Source organism: Ranitomeya imitator, chromosome 4 (assembly GCF_032444005.1).
Source record: "Ranitomeya imitator isolate aRanImi1 chromosome 4, aRanImi1.pri, whole genome shotgun sequence".
NCBI lineage: Eukaryota > Metazoa > Chordata > Amphibia > Anura > Dendrobatidae > Ranitomeya > Ranitomeya imitator.
In genome coordinates this window covers 581,657,493-581,680,972 of record NC_091285.1, presented here as the reverse complement: position 1 = coordinate 581,680,972, position 23,480 = coordinate 581,657,493, and the positions used below count along the sequence as shown (strand labels likewise).

The 23,480-nt window shown below is 43.3% G+C and overlaps 1 protein-coding gene across 1 annotated transcript in view; it reads right to left on the bottom strand.

Annotated features, from left to right (window-relative positions):
* Nucleotides 1-23,480, bottom strand: part of CORO2B (coronin 2B) — a 117,052-nt gene that overhangs the window by 20,577 nt on the left and 72,995 nt on the right. Inside the window, exons 2-3 of the mRNA XM_069766422.1 lie at nt 4,704-4,904; nt 4,339-4,455 (exon numbers count right to left, since the gene is read on the bottom strand). Coding sequence (XP_069622523.1) covers nt 4,339-4,455; nt 4,704-4,904 — 318 coding nt within the window. The remainder of the gene's footprint in view (nt 1-4,338; nt 4,456-4,703; nt 4,905-23,480) is intronic.

Here is a 23,480-nt window from a genome sequence, read left to right as displayed (position 1 = left end):
AGTGTGGTAAATGATTTCCTCACGTGACTGTCTCCTGTGTTTCTCACCCTGTACCGCTCATATGCAGATGTAAGGGTGTGACAGAGACCATCGTGTTACTGCCCCTGAAGAGAATTGTGCCATGTATACTTTTTCATGTGTTTTGACTGTGTTTTATTGCATCATTTGAAATGTAAATGTAATGTAACTTATGTATAGTGTTACAGGTACTGACACTGCTGTGCGGGTCCTGCAAAGGTAAGGCCTAAGGTGACTCTGGTACACTCAGCTCAGGGGTACGGAAACTATAGTTTAATGCTTAGATTACATAGATAGTGACTGTAGGTACAGTAGGACAAGAAATAGTAAATACTTTGTACTAGCCCACAATTTGGGGGGAGCTAAAGAATCACTTACTGCTTTAGTCAGAGGTATAGACTAGTTTGGCATTTCAGAAGTCTCAACAGAAAGCAGACAACTCTTTTGAACAGAATTTGTCAGCTCCAATATGTCAGTCCGATAGGTCAGTTTTTTGTTAGTCTGATATGTCTCTTTTAAGTCAGCTCTGATATGTCTGGTTTATGTCAGCTCTGATTCAGGTGCTTCTCACAAAATTAGAATATCATCAAAAAGTTAATTTATTTCAGTTCTTCAATACAAAAAGTGAAACCCATGTATTATATAGAGTCATTACAGAGTGATCTATTTCAAGTGTTTATTTCTGTTAATGTTGATGATTATGGCTTACAGCCAATGAAAACCCAAAGTCATTATCTCAGTAAATAAGAATATTTTAGAACACCAGCTTGAAAAATGATTTCAAAATCTGAAACGTTGGCGTACTGAAACGTATGTTCAGTAAATGCACTTAATACTTGGTCGGGGCTCTTTTTACATCAATTACTGCATCAATGTGGTGTGGCATGTAGGCGATCAGCCTGTAACACTGCTGAGGTGTTATGGAAACCCAGGTTGCTTTGATAGCAGCTCTCAGCTCGTCTTGGGTCTGGTGTCTCTCATCTGGGCAGCACGGTGGCGCAGTGGTTAGCACAGCAGCCTTGCAGCGCTGGAGTCCTGGGTTCAAATCCCACCATGGACAACATCTGCAAAGAGTTTGTATGTTCTCTCCGTGTTTGCGTGGGTTTCCTCCGGGCACTCCGGTTTCCTCCCACATTCCAAAGACATACAGATAGGGAATTTAGATTGTGAGCCCCATCGGGGACAGTGATGATAATGTGTGCAAACTGTAAAGCGCTGCGGAATATGTTAGCGCTATATAAAAATAAAGATTTTTATTATTTATCTTCCTTTTGACAATACCCCATAGACTCTCTATGGGGTTAAGGTCAGACGAGTTTGCTGGCCAATCAAGCACAGTGATACTATTGTTTTTAAACCAGGTATTAGTACTTTTGGCAGTGTGGACAGGTGCCAAGTCCTGTTGGAAAATGAAATTTCCATCTCCAAAAAACTTGTCAGCAGAGGGAAGCATGAAGCACTCTAAAATTTCCTGGCAAACGGCTGCGCTGACTTTGGTCTTGATAAAACAAAGTGGACCTACACCAGCAGATGACATGGCTCCCCAAACCATCACTGATTGTGGAAACTTCACACTAGACCTCAAGCAGCTTGGATTGTGACCTCTCCACTCTTTCCCCAGACTCTAGGACCTTGATTTCCAAACAAAATGCAAAATTTACTTTCATCTGAAAACAACACCTTGGACCACAGAACAACAGCCCAATTCTTTTTCTCATTGGCCCAGATAAAACGCTTCTGGTGTTGTCTATTGGTCATGAGTGGCTTGACACAAGGAATGCGACACTTGTAGCCCATGTCCTGGATACATCGGAGTGTGGTGCCTCTTGAAGCAATGACTCCAGCAGCAGTCCAGTCCTTATGAATCTCCCCCAAATTTTTGAATGACCTTTTCGTAACAATCCTTTCAAGGCTGCGGTTATCCTGGTTGCTTGTGCACCTTTTTCTACCACACTTTTTCCTTCCACTCAACTTTCCATTAATATGCCTGGATACAGCACTCTGTGAACAGCCAGCGTCTTTAGTAATGACCTTTTGTAGCTTACCCTCCTTGTGGAGTGTGTCAATGACTGCCTTCTGGACATTTGTCAAGTCAGTAGTCTTCCCCATGATTGCGGAGCCTACTGAAACAGACTGGGGGACCTTTTAAATGCTTAGGAAACCTTTGCAGGCATTTTTTGTTATTTATTCTAATTTACTGAGACTTTTTAATGACTTTTGGCTTTTCATTGGCTGTAAGCCATAATCATCAACATTAACAGAAATAAACACTTGAAATAGATCACTCTGTAATGACTCTATAATGTACGAGTTTCACTCTTTGTATAGAAGAACTGAAATAAATTGACTTTTTGATGATATTCTAATTTTGTGAGAAGCACCTGTATGTCTGTTTTTTACGTCAGTCCGATATGTCTGTTTTATGTCAGTTTGATATATCCATTTTATGTTAGTCTCACGTCTGTTTTATGTAAGATCCGATATTGTCTGTTTTATGTCAGTCTGACATGTTTGTTTTATGTATATTTACTAATTACTTGCATATCCCACAAGATAGGTCATCTTTTCCCCTAATTATGTCATCATATGCGCTAGTTATTCTCCTTGGACATATATGAATAAATTGATATCAGCAATCCCTTTGTCAGTAGGGTGTGTCCCTACACAGATTGTAGAGTTGTAGTGAGTACAGACCCACCCCACTGACATGGGTAATGGTTACACCCAGTTGTCATTTTATTTACACAGAGGGGTAATGAGGAGCAGCACAATGGAAAGTTCCAAGATAAGGTTAAAAAAAAGGGAGACATACTAGATTCTAATGTAATGGAAAATTAGATATTCCCATATACAGAAAGCTTCAAGCGATAAAGTGCAATACATTGTAGACTGGTATATGCACCACATGTTCAAAAAATCCTGGCATCAATATATTGTCCATAGGAATCAGGAGCAATACATCATTTTCGATTTGGTAGCCAACATGGCCAGGCGCACTCCTGCCATGTTTCAGGGGAACACCCCCTTTCTTACGTCAAGAGTTTCAAGATTATCTAAAATTGTTGTGTTATGGAAAACGTAGAAATTCTCAGGATAGTTATCTTTTAAGCACACTCCAGCTTTTTATTTATTTATTTTTATTTTACCACTGGAGTGGTGTCACTTCTGTTCTCGGCGCCACTCTGATAGTCTTCTGCAGGTCGTGACCTGCCGGATCACCAATGTTTGCTGGGCGCCAGAACTCACTACTCAAAGTAAGTCTATGAGCTGCAGAACAAGGCTCCATAGACTTGCACTGAGAGCTTGTGGCCGTTACCTCTGATTTCCGGTCAGTCACATGCTGCGGTCACAAGATGGACCAGGACCAGAGCAGCGCCAGGGACAGCTGAAGACGGCAGCTGGTAAGTCTATTACTCAGGGCATGGGACAGACATTCTGTTTTTATGGAAATTTGGTTTATTTTCTTGATATTCATATCTAATTAGTGTATATATTGGGTATTATCAGATATATCTTTGATAATATTTTATATTTTGGCTACATGCGGATCTTCAGGTATTTAAGCTAAACTGTTTATGTGACATTTATTTTTACGTTTATACTCATAATTGTAGGAAAATGTCTATTATTGGCTATGTAGTTTTACTAATCTTGCTGAGACATCTTATTACAGTACTTCAGAATACCAATGTAAATAGGGTACAGGAGGACCAAAATTTTTTATTTATTTATTCATTTTTTTTTCAAGGGAATCTGTCTTATTCAATACAAATCTTAATACTGTATGTAAATGAGCTGTTAAAATCTAGGGGCTGGACAAAGATCTCCCTGAGAATCTGCCTCCAGAGATTATTTTAAATGAAAGGAGGAGTTACCAGTGTGAGACACGCAGATCAGGAGAGCAGACTGTCAGTCATTACACGTCTCACACTGGTAACTCTCCTTTCAGTTACAATAAGCTCGGGAAGCAGACTCACAGGGAGATCTGTGTCGGCCCATAGATCTTAACAGCTCATTTACATATAAAGAAAAATATGGATTTCTCTGGAATAAGACATCAGATCACAGATATCAATGTATCATTTTATTCAGCTTTCTATGATCTGCGTGCCCATATAGACGCCTTAGGAGGGTTCACCCTACTGACAGATTCCCTTGAAGTATTCTGTTTCTTTGTTTCATGTTAACAAAACCACTCAAAACAGACATGAATATTATTCTGCTTTGGATAATAAACCGATTTTAAATGCAATTATAAGCACCACAGTCATTCAACAAAATATATATATGTAATTTTTTTTTATGAGAAACATGACTTACCGAAGTGTCCTCGGAGCAGGAGGCGATGACATTCTCAATGAATGGGTTCCATTTAATTTCCAGTACTGCGCCCTGGTGCCCACACACCTTGGGGTGATTGGGCACAATGCGTCCAGTCTGGGGGAGGCACAGAAGATTTCATAGGTGAGCCCCCACCATGCAGACCTGGGGGAGGAGGACAGACAGATACCTGTCAGTAACTCCTCCCGCCACCTGCACACATTATAAAGTACTGCCTAATATCATCTGATATTTTTTTATATCATACATTTATAGATTCCTCCCATGTAACCATTATATTAGAAGCTACAGGCAGTGATGTCATATTCATTAGGTGAAAATTTAATGCAGATACATTAACTTACCTGATTAAGGGGAATGACCAGGAATGAGCCCCCTCCTGCACTCTCGGTGACAATCGCTATGAACTTAGCATTGACAGCACAGAAGGGGCTATCATGCACATTCTTAGTAATGGGAATACATTCATAACAGTTCTCCCGGCTTGCAACTTTGCCGTACACGTTGCGGAATTTAGAGCTTCGGTACTGCGGACGCCATGACATCTGCAGGTAAAAAATGAGAATCATCCAATTATTACTTTTTTTTTTTAAAGAACATTTTTACTAAGATTTTTCAGATTACAAAATCACATAACGTATATAAACAAAGGAAATAGAGTAATAAATGGTTGATTTGACTTAGAGAAATCACTCTATATACAACATTTATGATATACCGTATTTTTCAGATTCTAAAACCCACTATTAGGGGGAATATGGGAGTGCGTCTTATAAACCGAACACTGTTCTTACCGAGGGGTCAATGCTGCGGGCCCGGAGCTGGGGCTGGTGCGGTGGTGGTGTGGTGGTCCTGCAGTGTGCGGTGGTGGTAGGTTGGCGAGCAGTGGTCCTGCTGTGTGCAGTGGTGACACGGCGGTGAGTGGTTGTGATACGGTGGCGAGTGGTGGTGGTACGGCGGCGAGCGGTAGTGGCGCAGATGGAGGAAAGCTGAGATCTCCATCCGTGTCTGCCTCTACGCGATGTCTCCAGGAAAATGGCCGTGGATGCGGCGCAGATGGAGATCCCGGCACCAAGATCTCAGGAGATGAGATATCACCTCCAAGATCTCCATCTGTGCATGCGTCGCCCCGATAGACATTTTCCCGGAGTCCACTGCGCAGTAAACAGTGCGGGGGCTCTGGGCTTTCGCAAAATGTCGGCAGAGCCTCCGCACTATCAAACACCCGCAGTGACATTCTTGCTTCGTCCAGCAGTGACCCTGGGACCCTGCTCCACTGCGGCCTGCACCCCTTTCTCTCAGTCTGGGGTCCGTAGCATCGCCCTACTCCAGCCTGCGCCAGCAGCGACCCTGGGACCCCGCTTCACCGCAGCCACCACCCCCAATAAGCAATAAGACACCTGGATTGTAAGAAGCACCACCATTTTATTAAAAAAAGTTTTTTTTTCCTATGTTTCTCCTCAAAATTTGGGGTATGTCTTATAATCCGGTGTGTCTTATAAACCGCAAAATACGGTAAGTCATTGTGGTAATATAAATTACTGTGCAATCAATAGGTTAATGAACAACAAAGTAAACTGTAACAGTGGTGCCAAATGAGCGCCAACAATTGTCCATGGTTCCTCCTCTCTCCCATCAAGGAAAATTATAGCGATTGTAGCGAAAGTAGAAGGAGAGAATATAGTAATAGAAGAACTCATCCTCATGGCTTTGTAACTCCATGTCGCAGACATAACCTGTAGTGGAAACTAAGGTAACATTATCGGAGAATCTCCCATCAACTGCCTTTGCTGGATCCATGTGGTTGGTCCAAAACTATCTTGCAAGGATTTACAAATGTGATAAGGCAATAGTTCTATTAATTCGGAAGTTATCAGGCACTTGGGAAAATGGCACGTGAAGATCAATAGAATGATTTGCGAATATAGATGTAACATGCAGCCAATCACTAAGGAGAGGGGCCACATTATATAGTTTTATGGTGACAAAATTAATACCACCATTTAGCCTAGGTTTAGATTACATATGAAAAGGAATTTGAGGATGCTCCCCCATTGGAGTACGTAAAACAATTTAAGAATTTCTAGAATTTTAAGTAAATTTGCTCTACCTAAATAAGAAAGGGTATAAGGGTATGTTCACACGTTCCTGATTTCCATCCTTTTTTTTTTCAGGACTGTTTTTTAAAAAACTGCAGCTCTTGGCAGAAAACGCAGGTCCTTTTTTTGGTCCTTTTTTTATCCTTTTTTTGATCCTTTTTTTTATGCAGTTAAAATGGCTGAAAATACCCTAACCCTACCCCTAACCGTACCCCTAACCCTACCCCTAACCCTACCCCTAACCCTAACCCTACCCCTAACCCTAACCCTACCCCTAACCCTATTCTAACCTTAGTGGAAAAAAAAAAAATTCTTAATTTTTTTTTATTGTCCCTACCTATGGGGGTGACAAAGGGGGGGGGGTCATTTACTATTTTTTTTAATTTTGATCACTGAGATAGGTTATATCTCAGTGATCAAAATGCACTTTGGAACGAATCTGCCGGCCGGCAGATTCGGGGGGCGCACTGCGCATGCGCCCGCCATTTTGCAAGATGGCGGCGCCCAGGGAGAAGACGGCCGGACGGACACCGGGACGCCGGGTAAGTATAAGGGGGGGAGATTAGGGCACGGTGGGGGCATCGGAGCACTGGGGGGGGGGGCATCGGAGCACGGGGCGGTGGGATTGGAGCACGGGGGGGCGGGATCGGAGCACGGGGGGGCAGCCACACTCCGCCCACGCACTTCCGCCCGCTTCCCCGCACTTCCTGCTGCAGCGGTTCGGCACCACAAACCGCAGTAAAACCCGCAGATATTTTTTTCATCTGCGGGTTTTACTGCGGGTTTGACCTCACAATGGAGGTCAATGGGTGCAGAACCGCTGCGGCTCCGAAAAAAAGAAGTGACATGGTACTTCTTTTTTACCGCGGCTATTCAGCGCGGCTTTTTTTCCCGATTCCCGCATCATGTGCACAGTGGTTCCTGTTTTCCATAGGGTACAGTACACTGTACCCTGCATGGAAAACAGCTGCGGAACCGCAGCGGCAAAAACGCTGCGGTTCCGCAGAAAAAAACGCACTGTGTGAACATGGCCTAATGGCGCCTCATCCTTAAGATGGATTCTAGTGACTGAATGTAGGGATTACAATTAGCTGAATATAAGTATAAGGCTGCCGTCACACTAGCAGTATTTGGTCAGTATTTTACATCAGTATTTGCAAGCCAAAACCCGGAGTGGGTGATAAATGCAGAAGTGGTGAATATGTTTCTATTATACTTTTCCTCTAATTATTCCACTCCTGGTTTTGGCTTACAAATACTGATGTAAAATACTGACCAAATACTGCTAGTGTGACGGCAGCCTAAGGGAGATCTAGTGACCCCTAAATAGGTAAGGCTACTTTCACACATCAGGTTTTTGCAGTCAGGCTCAATCCGGCGAATTTTGAAAAAAACGGAACCGGCAAAAGCTGCCGCCAGATCCATTTTTTCTCATAGACTTGTATTAGCGCAGGATGGCCTCACGTTGTGTCTGGTTTTCGCCAGATCCGGCAAAAACGGTTTTTCCGGTGTCTGGAAAAAACGCAGACAGTAACGTTTTTTTTTGTCTGCGGCAAAATAAAAAAAAATCGGACAGTGCCAAATCCGGCGCTTCCGTATTTTTGCTAGAATGGAAGTCTATGTGTGCCGGAAGATGACGGATTCGGCACCGGATCCGTTTTTTTTTTCACTGAGCATGCTCCGATACAATTGGCCAGCCCCCAGGAAACAGATATAAACACTGCCAGTGAGGCCTTCTCTCATCCATTTACCAGCCAGCCACCAAGACAAAAGACCTGCCACCAGAGCGGAACCTGCCACCAGAGCGGAACCTGCCACCAGTCAACAGCCAGCCAGCCAGTGTGCCAGCCACAGTGTGCCAGCAGCCAGCCAGCCACAGCTTGACAGCAGCCAGTCGTAGCCATGTCTTCTTCTGGGAGCCCTCCCCAGCCTCGTCAGCGCTGTGAGGTAAATAAATGTATTTTTTGGAGCGGGCTCCTAATTGGTAAAGTTTCTTACATGCATCGCAGAACCACATTATCACAGACATCACAGTACACACTAGACATAAAAATAGATCATTACAGACATCACCGTACACACAACACAGAAGCCTACATCCAAGTACATAAAGTTTTTTCTTTTTTTATAGTCTTTTGATTCTGGGGCTCGATCCAGAGGTCCTCAAAGCGCCTCCCAAGGTCGTCGGTGTGAGCGTCAGGGTGGTCGCTATCCAGTAAGTACCTTTTTTTTTAAAAAAATTTTTGTCAACTTTATGCTATTGTTTTGAGTCTAATGTCTTTGTTTTTTTTCTTTTTTATAAGGCTTCACAGCGTGGTCCTGACTCTGATGGTGAGGAGGCCAGGTTAAACATCGACCTCCTCATCAATCTAATCCGAGAGCAGGAGCCGCTGTCAAACATGGGGGACCGCCACCACGCAGATCTTGTTGTGACCTGTCGACTCTGGGAGCAAGCATGCCAAAAACTGGTGGACAACTGGGAGGACCTCGATGTTCGGGCCCAGAAACAAGCACGTAAGTATTCACAGTTCAGTTATGTTGCTGGATGTAATGTGTTGTATACTAACCAATTTGTGCTTTCACTATTCAGGCGAGAGAGTTGTCAAGCGGTGGCCGTCAATCAGGGATCGCTTCAAGAAAGAGTTTAACCCCTTTAACCCCAAGGGTGGTTTGCACGTTAATGACGGGCCAATTTTTACAATTCTGACCACTGTCCCTTTATGAGGTTATAACTCTGGAACGCTTCAACAGATCCCAGTGATTCTGACACTGTTTTCTCGTGACATATTGTGCTTCATGATAGTGGTAAAATTTCTTTTATATTACCTGCGTTTATTTGTGAAAAAAACGGAAATTTGGCGAAAATTTGAAAAGTTTGCAATTTTCCAACTTTGAATTTTTATGCAATTAAATCACAGAGATATGGCACACAAAATACTTAATAAGTAACATTTCCCACATGTCTACTTTACATCAGCACAATTTTGGAACAAAATTTTTTTTTGTTAGGGAGTTATAAGGGTTAAAAGTTGACCAGCAATTTCTCATTTTTACAACACCATTTTTTTTTTAGGGACCACATCTCATTTGAAGTCATTTTTAGGGGTCTATGTGATAGAAAATAACCAAGTGTGACACCATTCTAAAAACTGCACCCCTCAAGAAGCTCAAAACCACATTCAAGAAGTTTATTAACCCTTCAGGTGTTTCACAGGAATTTTTGGAATGTTTAAATAAAAATGAACATTTAACTTTTTTTCACAAAAAATTTACTTCAGCTCCAATTTGTTTTATTTTACCAAGGGTAACAGGAGGAAATGAACCCCAGAAGTTGTTGTACAATTTGTCCTCAGTACGCTGATACCCCATATGTGGGGGTAAACCACTGTCTGGGTGCAAGGGAGAGCTCGGAAGGGAAGGAGCGCCGTTTGACTTATCAATGCAAAATTGACAGGAATTGAGATGGAACGCCATGTTGCGTTTGGAGAGCCACTGATGTGCCTAAACATTGAAACCCCCCACAAGTGACACCATTTTGGAAAGTAGACCCCCTAAGGAACTTATCTAGATGTGTGGTGAGCACTTTGACCCACCAAGTGCTTCACAGAAGTTTATAATGCAGAGCCGTAAAAATAAAAAATCATATTTTTTCACAAAAATGATCTTTTCGCCCCCAATTTTTTATTTCCCCAAGGGTAAGAGAAGAAATTGGACCACAAAAATTGTTGTACAATTTGTCCTGAGTACGTTGATACCCCATATGTGGGGGTAAACCACTATTTGGGCGCATGGCAAATCTCGGAAAGGAAGGAGCGCCATTTGACTTTTCATTGCAAAATTGACTGGAATTGAGATGGGACGCCATGTTGCGTTTGGAGAGCCACTGATGTGCCTAAACAATTGAAACCCCCGATAAGTGACGCATGGGAGAGCTCGGAAGGGAAGGAGCGCCATTTGGAATGCAGACTTAGATGGAATGGTCTGCAGGCGTCACATTCCGTTTGCAGAGCCCCTAATATACCTAAACAGTAGAAACCCCCCACAAGTGACCCCATAAACCCCTGTTTGAGTTCACGGGAGAGCTCGGAAGGGAAGATGCGCTGTTTTAGTTTTTCAACGCAGAATTGGCTGGAATTGAGATCGGACACCATGTAACGTTTGGAGAGCCCCTGATGTGCCTAAACAGTGGAAATCCCCCAATTATAACTGAAACCCTAATCCAAACACACCCCTAGCCCTTATCTCAACGGTAACCCTACCACACCCCTAACCCTGACACACCCCTAACCCTAATCCCAACCCTATTCCCAATCGTAAATGTAATCCAAACCCTAACTTTAGCCCCAACGCTAACTTTAGCCCCAACCCTAAATGTAGCCCTAACCCTAACCCTAGCCCTAACCCAAATGGGAAAATGGAAATAAATACATTTTTTTAATTTTTTAATTTTTCCCTAACTAAGGGGGTGATGAAGGGGGGTTTGATTTGCTATTTATAGTGGGTTTTTTAATCGGATTTTATGACTGGCAGCCGTCACACACTAAAAGACGCTTTTTATTGCAAAAAATATTTTTTGTGTTACCACATTTTGAGAGCTATAATTTTTCCATATTTTGGTCCACAGAGTCATGTGAGGTCTTGTTTTTTGCGGGACGAGTTGATGTTTTTATTGGTAACATTTTCGGGCACGTGACATTTTTTGATCGCTTTTTATTCCGATTTTTGTGAGGCAGAATGACCAAAAACCAATTATTCATGAATTTCTTTTTTTTTTTTTGGGGGGGGGGGGCGTTTATACCGTTCCGCGTTTGGTAAAATGGATAAAGCAGTTCTATTCTTCGGGTCAGTACGATTACAGCGATACCTCATTTATATAATTTTTTAATGTTTTAGCGCTTTTATACGATAAAAACTATTTTAAAGAAAAAATAATTATTTTTGCATCGCTTTACTCTGAGGACTATAACTTTTTTATTTTTTTGCTGATGATGCTGTATGGCGGCTCATTTTTTGCAGGACAAGATGATGTTTTCAGCGGTACCATGGTTATTTATATCCGTCTTTTTGATCACGTGTTATTCCACTTTTTGTTCAGCAGTATGATAATAAAGCGTTGTTTTTTGCCTTTTTTTTCACGGTGTTCACTGAAGGGGTTAACTAGTGGGACAGTTTTATAGGATGGGTCATTACGGACGCAGTGATACTAAATATGTGTAATTTTATTGGTGTTTTTTTTTTATTTAGATAAAGGAATGTATTTATTGGAACAATATTTTTTTTATTATTATTTATTTAGGTTTTTTTTTTTTCACACATGTAAAAAAATTTTTTTTTTTACTTTGCCCCAGGGGGGACATCACAGTAAAGTGACAGATCGCTGATCTGACACTTTGTGTGATCGCTGATCTGACACAGTGCACAGCAAAGTGTCAGATCAGCGATCACACAGACACAGCAGGGACGCTTACCAGCGCTTGCTCTGAGCAGGCGCTGGTAAGCCACCTCCCTGCAGGACCCGGATGCAGCCCCGCAGCCATTTTGGATCCGGGCCTGCAGGGAGGAGGAGGTAAGAGACTCTCGCAGTAACGCGATCACATCGCGTTGCTCCAAGGGTCTCAGGGAAGCACGCAGGGAGCCCCCTCCCTGCGCGATGCTTCCCTATACCGCTGGAACACTGCGATCATGTTTGATCGCAGTGTGCCGGGGGTTAATGTGCCGGGAGTGGTCCGTGACCGCTCCTGGCACATAGTGCTGGATGTCAGCTGCGATAGTCAGCCGACACCTGGCCGCGATCGGCCGCGCTCCCCCCGTGAGCGCGGCCGATCGCATATGACGTACTATCCCGTCAGTGGTCATACGGGCCCACCCCATCTCAACGAGATATTACATCATATGTCAGAACGGGGTTAACAAAGAGATGCAGGCCCCGAGTGGATCAGGAGGACGCAGGAGCAAATACAAATATGCTCGAGCCCTGTTGTTCCTCTGGTCGACGATGGTGAGCAGAAGGTAAATATTAAAAATAAGGACGAAGGCGGCGCTAATTATTTGGTGCAGGGTATAAAAATCTGCCGCGGAGTAAAAACAACCACCACAGGATTGTAGGAAGTACTAAACATTAAAAATATATATATATACTACGCGCTGATGTACCCAATATGCATACATACACAAGGAAATATATTCTGATGGTGCACTAAATCAGATAGTAGTAACAAGATACAGAAGTACAGAAGTCTGCAGTTAAAAATCAGTACCTTTACAAGTAGAGGTCAGTCATATCGCATGCCGTGAATTGACAGGAGTTCCTGGATGAAGATAGTGCGGTCTCCAGCAAGATACTTGAATCGGAGGGCTGCCCCGGCCGGTGGCGGCTCCTCCAAGCACCGAACCTTCAGTCGGGGGTGAAGACACAGCGTCCCGGGCTGATCGCGCCGTGTGGTGCGAGCAGTGTGAAACGGCGCGTCTAGGACCTACGTGACGCAGTGAATCATGTGACCGCCCCACGTGACTACAAGGTTTGGTCCTTACCGCGATCCGTACCAAACCTTGTAGTCACGTGGGGCGGTCACATGATTCACTGCGTCACGTAGGTCCTAGACGCGCCGTTTCACACTGCTCGCACCACACGGAGCGATCAGCCCGGGACGCTGTGTCTTCACCCCGACTGAAGGTTCGGTGCTTGGAGGAGCCGCCACCGGCCGGGGCAGCCCTCCGATTCAAGTATCTTGCTGGAGACCGCACTATCTTCATCCAGGAACTCCTGTCAATTCACGGCATGTGATATGACTGACCTCTACTTGTAAAGGTACTGATTTTTAACTGCAGACTTCTGTACTTCTGTATCTTGTTACTACTATCTGATTTAGTGCACCATCAGAATATATTTCCTTGTGTATGTATGCATATTGGCTACATCAGCGCGTAGTATATATATATATATTTTTAGAAGGTAAATATTACCCACCCCATTTAATAAAAAATGTTTACATGTCTAACACTTCTTTTGGGTTTCAGCCAGGGCCAAGCAATATCAATATATTAATTATATATTTTTTTCTTTTTTCCACAGCACTGTCTGCAGCACTCGGGAGCCTGCAGAGTTAAACCCTGTGGGTTTCAACAACAGTATTCTTGAGTTGCACACACGCCTGGATAGGATGCATTCAGATTCAAGTAAATCTCCAAACCACACCTTTTTCCAGTCAGTTTTTCCAGCGCATGGACAAGCTATCTCCTGATCAGCAGATGCATGTAATGCAAGCGTGCCAGTTTGCTGTAGCGTATGTTAGCTCCCAAGCCCCTACATCCACCCCGGTAGTTCCTCCCGCACCTCCCCCCCTCCAGCTACTTTCCCTCCTCCCCCTCCTATACAAAACCAGCATCCTGCCCCGTACCAGCATCCTGTCCCATACCAGTTCCCAACAACATCATACGCGCCTCCACTCCCTACCCAACCTCAACTCCCTGCCCACTACCACCAGTCTCCTTCAACACCCATCATGCTCCAAACATAGCCCTCTTCTCCACCCACCACCTCTTCTGCCTCCCAATCCCTCCACTCCACCCCTCAAACCTTCCAAGTTCCCAACACTACTCCCAGTTTTATGTCAACCCGTTCTCTTTCTTTCTCCACCCCTTCACCTGTTTTACCTACTGATCTGTCACCACCACCACATTCCTCTCTCCATACTCCCAATGTCGAAGTGTCCCAATCTGACAGCCCCTCCAGTATTATCTCTACCCCACACTATCTAAATTTATATAGATTGTTTGTTAAAAATTTGTTAATAAAAAACAGTTTTTGGGGTTAAAAATTTTGTCTTTCATTTATTAAATTCTACGGTTAAATACTTTGGTTAAAACAAGGTACAATACTGTGGGTAAAACAAGGTCAAATACTTTGAGTAAAACCCAACCAGGTACACTACTTTGGGTAAAAAGGGTAAAATACTTTGGGTACAGAAGGTAATATACTTTGGGAAAAACCCAACCAGGTACACAACTTTGTTTAAAACAAGGTACAATACTGTGGGTAAAACAAGGTCAAATACTTTGAGTAAAACTCAACCAGTTACACTACTTTGGGTAAAAAAGGTAAAATACTTTGGGTAAAGAAGGTCCAAGACAAATTTTTCAAACTCTCTTATCCAGCCAGTCTACTCTTCCTTGAGGTGAAATAAAGTATTCAGCAAATTTGTCCCTAATTCTGGAAACTGACACAGAACTTCTAAAAGTAATGTTATGATAATCATGCAACGTGGTTTCTTCAGAGTGGTCATCAATGTAAATCTGTTCCTTGCATATACAGTCATGGCCAAAAGTATTGCCACCCCTGCATTTCTGTCAGATAATACTCAGTTTCTTCCTGAAAATGATTGCAAACACTAATTATTTGGTATTATTAACTTCATTTAATTTGTCTAAAATGAAAAAACACTAAAAGAATTGTCCTAAAGCCAAATTGGTTAAAATTCCACACCAAACATAAAAAAGGGGGTGGACAAAAGTATTGGCACTGTTCGAAAAATCATGTGATGCTTCTCTAATTTGTGTAATTAACAGCACCTATAACTTACCTGTGGCACCTAATAGGTGCCAGCAATAACTAAATCACACTTGCAGCCAGTTGACATGGATTAAAGTTGACTCAACATCTGTCCTGTGTCCTTGTGTGTACCACATTGAGCATGGAGAAAAGAAAGAAGACCAAAGAACTGTCTGAGGACTTGAGAAACCAAATTGTGAGGAAGCATGAGCAATCTCAAGGCTACAAGTCCATCTCCAAAGACCTGAATGTTCCTGTGTCTACCGTCGCAGTGTCATCAAGAAGTTTAAAGCCTATGGCACTGTGGCTAACCTCCCTAGATGTGGACGGAAAAGAAAAATCGACAAGAGATTTCAACGCAAGATTGTGCGAATGTTGGATAAAGAACCTCAACTAACATCCAAACAAGGTCAAGCAGCCCTGCAGTCCGAGGGTACAACAGTGTCAACCCGTACTATCCGTCGGCGTCTGAATGAAAAGGGACTGTATGGTAGGAGACCCAGGAAGACCCCACTTCTTACCCCAAGACATAAAAAAGCCAGGCTGGAGTTTGCCAATACTTACCTGAAAAAGCCTAAAACGTTTTGGAAGAATGTTCTCTGGTCAGATGAGACAAAAGTAGAGCTTTTTGGGCAAAGGCATCAACATAGAGTTTACAGGAGAAAAAAAGAGGCATTCAAAGAAAAGAACATGGTCCCTACAGTCAAACATGGCAGAGGTTCCCTGATGTTTTGGGGGTTGCTTTGCTGCCTCTGGCACTGGACTGCTTGACCGTGTGCATGGCATTATGAAGTCTGAAGACTACCAACAAATTTTGCAGCATAATGTAGGGCCCAGTGTGAGAAAGCTGGGTCTCCCTCAGAGGTCATGGGTCTTCCAGCAGGACAATGACCCAAAACACACTTCACACTAGCACTAGAAAATGGTTTGAGAGAAAGCACTGGAGACTTCTAAGGTGGCCAGCAATGAGTCCAGACCTGAATCCCATAGAACACCTGTGGAGAGATCTAAAAATGGCAGTTTGGAGAAGGCACCCTTCAAATATCAGGGACCTGGAGCAGTTTGCCAAAGAAGAATGGTCTAAAATTCCAGCAGAGCATTGTAAGAAACTCATTGATGGTTACCGGAAGCGGTTGGTCGCAGTTATTTTGGCTAAAGGTTGTGCAACCGAGTATTAGGCTGAGGGTGCCAATACTTTTGTCTGGCCCATTTTTGGAGTTTTGTGTGAAATGATCAATGTTTTGCTTTTTGCTTCATTCTCTTTTGTGTTTTTTCATTTAAGACAAATTAAATGAAGATAATAATACCAAATAATTTGTGTTTGGAATCATTTTCAGGAAGAAAATGAATATTATCTGACAGAATTGCAGGAGTGTCAATACTTTTGGCCATGACTAACAAAATTGTGCAGGACCACACAAGCTTTCACAACCTTGTCCACTGTGTCAGTCTTCAGGTTTATAGCGGTCAATAGAACTCGCCATTTGGCTGTTAGAATCCCAAAAGTGCACTCCACCATTCTTCATGCTCGTGTTACGCAGTAATTAAAAATTCTTTTAGTTGGCGTCAATCCACTACTGGAGTATGGTTTCAGCAGGTGTTCCGAGAGTTGGAAGGCTTCACCCCCAACACAAGCAAATGGCATTGGTGGCTCTGAAGTTTCAGGCAGTGGTCTTGGGGGTGGAAATTGGAAGGTGTTTCCATAGAAATGACGCCCAATTGCAGACAATTTAAAAACTTGTGAATCATTGGAGCGGCCATAGGCCCCAATATCGACTGCTATAAATTTGTATTCAGCGTCAGCGATGGCCATGAAATATTTTTTATGGTTAGAATATTCTGATCCAGAAGGTTTGACAATGCGGAAATGTTTCCCGTCCACTGCACCCAAGCAATTGGGAAACTGTCAGATTTGTTGGAATTTGTCCGGTATTTCCAGCCGTTGTGGGATGTGGTATAAACTCGCTATGTAAATAGTCCCACAATGCATGGCAGGTGTGCTTCACAATTCCGGATATGGTGGAAATCCAAAGTCTGAACTGGAAATGAAGTGACGAAAGGGCATCTCCAGTTGCAAGGAATCTGTGAAAAAAAAGGGGAAAATGTGTACAAAATACCAGCAATAATATTACAGTTATAAGTCAGCTTAAACAGTAGGAGATATAATAAAAATAATTATTAAAAACTACCAGCAACAACATTACAGTTATAATTGTGCTTTAACAGGAGGAGATACAATAAAAATGGCTTACCGAAGAGTCACCAACAGACGCTCCGCCGGTGAAGCTGAGAAGCGGCAATACGAGTCAATTCTTCTGATGAGGTGTCCAATTCGTTCCACCAATAAATCAAAGTTCTCCATTTGCATCCGCACATATGAGAAAAATTTCTCAGGCTTTCCTCGTAGCTCCATGTATAGTGTAGAATACACCCCACGTGTCATTCTCTGTGCTGTGATGGGGTGGAAACACAAACGTCCGCAGTGCAGACGCATAATGTGCTGTCTCTCTCGCTCCTTCTCCAGAACAATAGCTTTCAAACGATTTGCCTCAACAGTAAAATCCACATTGATCTTCAGAATGTTTGCAATCACGCCTTCCATCTTCGCCACTTGCTCCTCTACAACCTGTCAAAGATGTGCTGTAGGAACACTGTATATATTGTTTTTCAGTCGCCAATCACGTTTGGGAGCCTCCCATGGGCGTTTTTAAAAACCGGATGTGTCGTAAAAAAATGGATTAAAAAACGGACGAAACGGATGGAAAACTGATAGTTATTTAGGTTGAAGGAAGACTATAAGTCCATCTAGTTTAACCCATAGCCTAACCTAACATGCCCTTACATGTTGATCCAGAGGAAGGCAAAAAAAACCCATGTGGCAAAGAGTAAGCTCCACATTGGGGAAAAAAATTTCTTCCCGACTCCACATACGGCAATCAGACTAGATCCCTGGATCAACGCCCTATCAAGGAATCTAGTATATATACCCTGTAAAAATTATACTTTTCCAGAAAGGTATCCAATCCCCTCTTAAATTCAAGTAATGAATCACTCATTACAACATCATACGGCAGAGAGTTCCATAGTCTCACTGCTCTTACAGTAAAGAATCCGCGTCTGTTATTATGCTTAAACCTTTTTTCCTCCAAACGCAGAGGATGCCCCCTTGTCCCTGTTTCAGGTCTATGATTAAAAAGATCATCAGAAAGGTCTTTGAACTGTCCCCTCATATATTTATACATTAAAATAAGATCACCCCTTAGGCTTCGTTTTTCCAAACTAAATAGCCCCAAGTGTAATAACCTATCTTGGTATTGCAGACCCCCCAGTCCTGTAATAACCTTGGTCGCTCTTCTCTGCACCCGCTCCAGTTCAGCTATGTCTTTCTTATACACCGGAGACCAGAACTGTGCACAGTATTCTAAGTGTGGTCGAACAAGTGACTTGTATAGAGGTAAAATTATGTTCTCCTCATGAGCATCTATGCCTCTTTTAATGCATCCCATTATTTTATTTGCCTTTGTAGCAGCTGCCTGACACTGGCCACTGAATATGAGTTTGTCATCCACCCATACACCCAGGTCTTTTTCATTGACGGTTTTGCCCAGAGTTTTAGAATTAAGCACATAATTATACATCTTATTACTTCTACCCAAGTGCATGACCTTACATTTATCCCCATTAAAGCTCATTTGCCATTTATCAGCCCAAGCTTCTAGTTTACATAAATCATCCTGTAATATAAAATTGTCCTCCTGTGTATTGATTACCCTGCAGAGTTTAGTGTCATCTGCAAATATTGAAATTCTACTCTGAATGCCCCCTACAAGGTCATTAATAAATAGATGAAACGGATCTGTATTTTTTGCTGGTTCCGCTAGTCGGATCCGGAGGAAAAACGATTCCGTTTAATCAATTTTTCACAATTTACGCTGGATCCGTCGCTCTGGCGTGACGCCAGATCCAGCCTGATGGAAAAAACCTGATGTGTGAAAGTAGCCTAAAGGTACCGTCACACTTAGCGACGCTGCAGCGATACCGACAACGATCCGGATCGCTGCAGCGTCGCTGTTTGGTCGCTGGAGAGCTGTCACACAGACAGCTCTCCAGCGACCAACGATGCTGGTAACCAGGGTAAACATCGGGTAACTAAGCGCAGGGCCGCGCTTAGTAACCCGATGTTTACCCTGGTTACCATCCTAAAAGTAAAAAAAAACAAACACTACATACTTACCTACAGCCGTCTGTCCTCCAGCGCTGTGCTCTGCACTCCTCCTGTACTGGCTGTGAGCACAGCGGCCGGAAAGCAGAGCGGTGACGTCACCGCTCTGCTTTCCGGCTGACCGACGCTCACAGCCAGAGCAGGAGGAGTGCAGAGCACAGCGCCGGGGACAGACAGCGGTAGGTAAGTATGTAGTGTTTTTTTTTTTTTACTTTTAGGATGGTAACCAGGGTAAACATCGGGTTACTAAGCGCGGTCCTGCGCTTAGTTACCCGATGTTTACCCTGGTTACCAGTGAGGACATCGCTGAATCGGTGTCACACACGCCGATTCAGCGATGTCTGCGGAGAGTCCAGCGACGAAATAAAGTTCTGGACTTTCTTCCCCGACCAGCGACAGCACAGCAGGGGCTTGATCGCTGCTGCCTGTCACACTGGACGATATCGCTAGCGAGGACGCTGCAACGTCACGGATCGCTAGCGATATCGTCTAGTGTGACGGTACCTTAAGAGAGTTTGCTTTCCATGTTGACCAAAGTTGCCTTACTGGGACCTTTGAGGACTAGAACCACTGACTTGTCTAGATTCATGTACTTTTTTTAATGAATCACTTTTATCGTGGTGTTCTTATAGAGTGAGGCAGTCAACTACTCTAGACCTGGGGGACTTCATCCACCATGTAATTTTCACCATCAGTGGCCACTACAGAACAAATCTCTGTTAGGATGTAATATTCCTCTGCAAAATTAGCTGTTTGCCAATGGGCTCAAAAGCCAGAGTGTGATTACCACTGCAAGTCCTACATTAAAGGGGTTGATTTTAATATGACAAACTGCTTTATAACCTTGATCTTTTTACGTGTTAAAACCAGTATTATTTATTTTAATCTGCTTATTTTCATCATAGTTCTTTTTTTTCTATTTTAGCCTTCTTTCTTGAGTGGCTCTGGTCTGCTCTGTTAATAGCAGTACACAGATATGCTTTACACCGATGGAAAATGGTGTCTGAGAATGATTTGCCTTCTGTTGTAGAGTAGTGGGCATGCTCTGTGACCCATGCAGAGATTATTATGCAGGGATTGGGGAAGGCAAAGCCGTATTTGGCATTCATACTCCCCTAGGCACATTAAGTGGTCACGCCCCCTTACTGGTAAGTGAGACTAAAGGTACCTTCACACATAACGATATTGTTAACGATATCGTTGCTATTTGTGACGTAGCAACGATATCGTTAATGAAATCGTTATGTGTGACAGCGACCAACGATCAGGCCCCTGCTGGGAGATCGTTGGTCGCTGAATAAAGTCCAGAACTTTATTTCGTCGCTGGATCTCCCGTGGACATCGCTGGATCAGCGTGTGTGACACCGATCCAGCGATGTCTTCACTGGTAACCAGGGTAAACATTGGGTAACTAAGCGCAGGGCCGCGCTTAGTAACCCGATGTTTACCCTGGTTACCATGCTAAAAGTTAAAAAAAAACTAGATACTTACCTAACGCTGTCTGTCCCCGGCGCTGTGCTCTGCACTCCTCCTGTACTGGCTGTGAGCCGGAAAGCACAGCGGTGACGTCACCGCTCTGCTTTCCGGCTCACAGCCAGTACAGGAGGAGAGCAGAGAAGCAGAGCGCAGCGCTGGAGGACAGACAGCGGTAGGTAAGTATCTAGTGTTTGTTTTTTTTACTTTTAGCATGGTAACCAGGGTAAACATCGGGTTACTAAGCGCGGCCCTGCGCTTAGTTACCCGATATTTACCCTGGTTACCGGCATCGTTGGTCGCTGGAGAGCGGTCTGTGTGACAGCTCTCCAGCGACCAAACAGCGACGCTGCAGCGATCCGGATCGTTGTCGGTATCGCTGCAGCGTCGCTTAATGTGAAGGGGCCTTAAGGCCACGTTCAGTATTTAAAGTAATTAGGAAAACAGGGCACTTCTGGAATTCTGGTGGTGTACAAGGAAGTGCTTCCTGCCTCAGCGGTGGACACTGCAGACTTTCACACAGCGTGCTCCCACACATACAGTTAGGGCCAGAAATATTTGGACAGTGACACAAGTTTTGTTATTTTAGCTGTTTACAAAAACATGTTCAGAAATACAATTATATATATAATATGGGCTGAAAGTGCACACTCCCAGCTGCAATATGATAGTTTCCACATCCAAATCGGAGAAAGGGTTTAGGAATCATAGCTCTGTAATGCATAGCGTCCTCTTTTTCAAGGGACCAAAAGTAATTGGACAATGGACTCTAAGGGCTGCAATTAACTCTGAAGGCGTCTCCCTCGTTAACCTGTAATCAATGAAGTAGTTAAAAGGTCAGGGGTGGATTCCAGGTGTGTGGTTTTGCATTTGGAAGCTGTTGCTGTGAGCAGACAACATGCGGTCAAAGGAACTCTCAATTGAGGTGAAGCAGAACATCCTGAGGCTGAAAAAAAAGAAAAAATCCATCAGAGAGATAGCAGACATGCTTGGAGTAGCAAAATCAACAGTTGGGTACATTCTGAGAAAAAAGGAATTGACTGGTGAGCTTGGGAACTCAAAAAGGCCTGGGCGTCCACGGATGACAACAGTGGTGGATGATCGCCGCATACTTAATTTGGTGAAGAAGAACCCGTTCACAACATCAACTGAAGTCCAGAACACTCTCAGTGAAGTAGGTGTATCTGTCTCTAAGTCAACAGTAAAGAGAAGACTCCATGACAGTAAATACAAAGGGTTCACATCTAGATGCAAACCATTCATCAATACCAAAAATAGACAGGCCAGAGTTAAATTTGCAGAAAAACACCTCAAGAAGCCAGCTCAGTTCTGGAAAAGTATTCTATGGACAGATGAGACAAAGATCAACCTGTACCAGAATGATGGGAACAAAAAAGTTTGGAGAAGAAAGGGAACGGCACATGATCCAAGGCACACCACATCCTCTGTAAAACATGGTGGAGGCAACGTGATGGCATGGGCATGCATGGCTTTCAATGGCACTGGGTCACTTGTGTTTATTGATGACATAAGAGCAGACAAGAGTAGCCGGATGAATTCTGAAGTGTACCGGGATATACTTTCAGCCCAGATTCAGCCAAATGCTGCAAAGTTGATTGGACGGCGCTTCATAGTACAGATGGACAATGACCCCAAGCATACAGCCAAAGCTACCCAGGAGTTCATGAGTGCCAAAAAGTGGAACATTCTGCAATGGCCAAGTCAATCTCCAGATCTAAACCCAATTGAGCATGCATTTCACTTGCCCAAATCCAGACTTAAGACGGAAAGACCCACAAACAAGCAAGACCTGAAGGCTGCGGCTTCAAAGGCCTGGCAAAGCATTAAGAAGGAGGAAACCCAGCGTTTGGTGATGTCCATGGGTTCCAGACTTAAGGCAGTGATTGCCTCCAAAGGATTTGCAACAAAATATTGAAAATAAAAATATTTTGTTTGGGTTATGTTTATTTGTCCAATTACTTTTGACCTCCTAAAATGTGGAGTGTTTGTAAAGAAATGTGTACAATTCCTAAATTTTCTATCAGATATTTTTGTTCAACCCTTCAAATTAAACGTTACAATCTGCACTTGAATTCTGTTGTAGAGGTTTCATTTCAAATCCAATGTGGTGGCATGCAGAGCCCAACTCGCGAAAATTGTGTCACTGTCCAAATATTTCTGACCCTAACTGTATCTCCTCTATCCAGATGACTGATGAAGGTCAGTTATTGACCGAAACATCTCTTAATTTTCTGGAATTTCTAAATTCAATTAACAAGTTATTGAATACACCTACATGGGTGTCAAGTATTTCTACACATTCAATATTTGATTTTTTTACCTCAGTATTTGTAAGCCAAAACCAGGAGTGGGTGATAAATGCAGAAGTGGTGACGTGTTTCTATTATACTTTTCCTCTGATTGTTCCACTCCTGGTTTTGCCTTATAAATACTGATTTAAAATACTGACCAAATACTGATAGTGTGAATGTGGCTTAAAGGGAATCTGTCACCACATTTTAGGCCTATAAGCTAAGGCTGCCCCAATCAGGGGCTTATATACAGCATTCTATAATGCCTCTGATGTAACCTGAAAGATAAGAAAAACAAGCTAGATTATACACACCCAGGGGCGGTCCTGGTTCGGTCTGGTCCGATGGGCATCACGGTCCAGCGCCTCCCATCTTCAGATGATGACATCCTGTTCTTGTCTTCCTGCCGCAGCTCCTGCGCAGGCCTACTTTATCTGCCCTGTTGAGGCCTCTCTGACCTTTCCCGG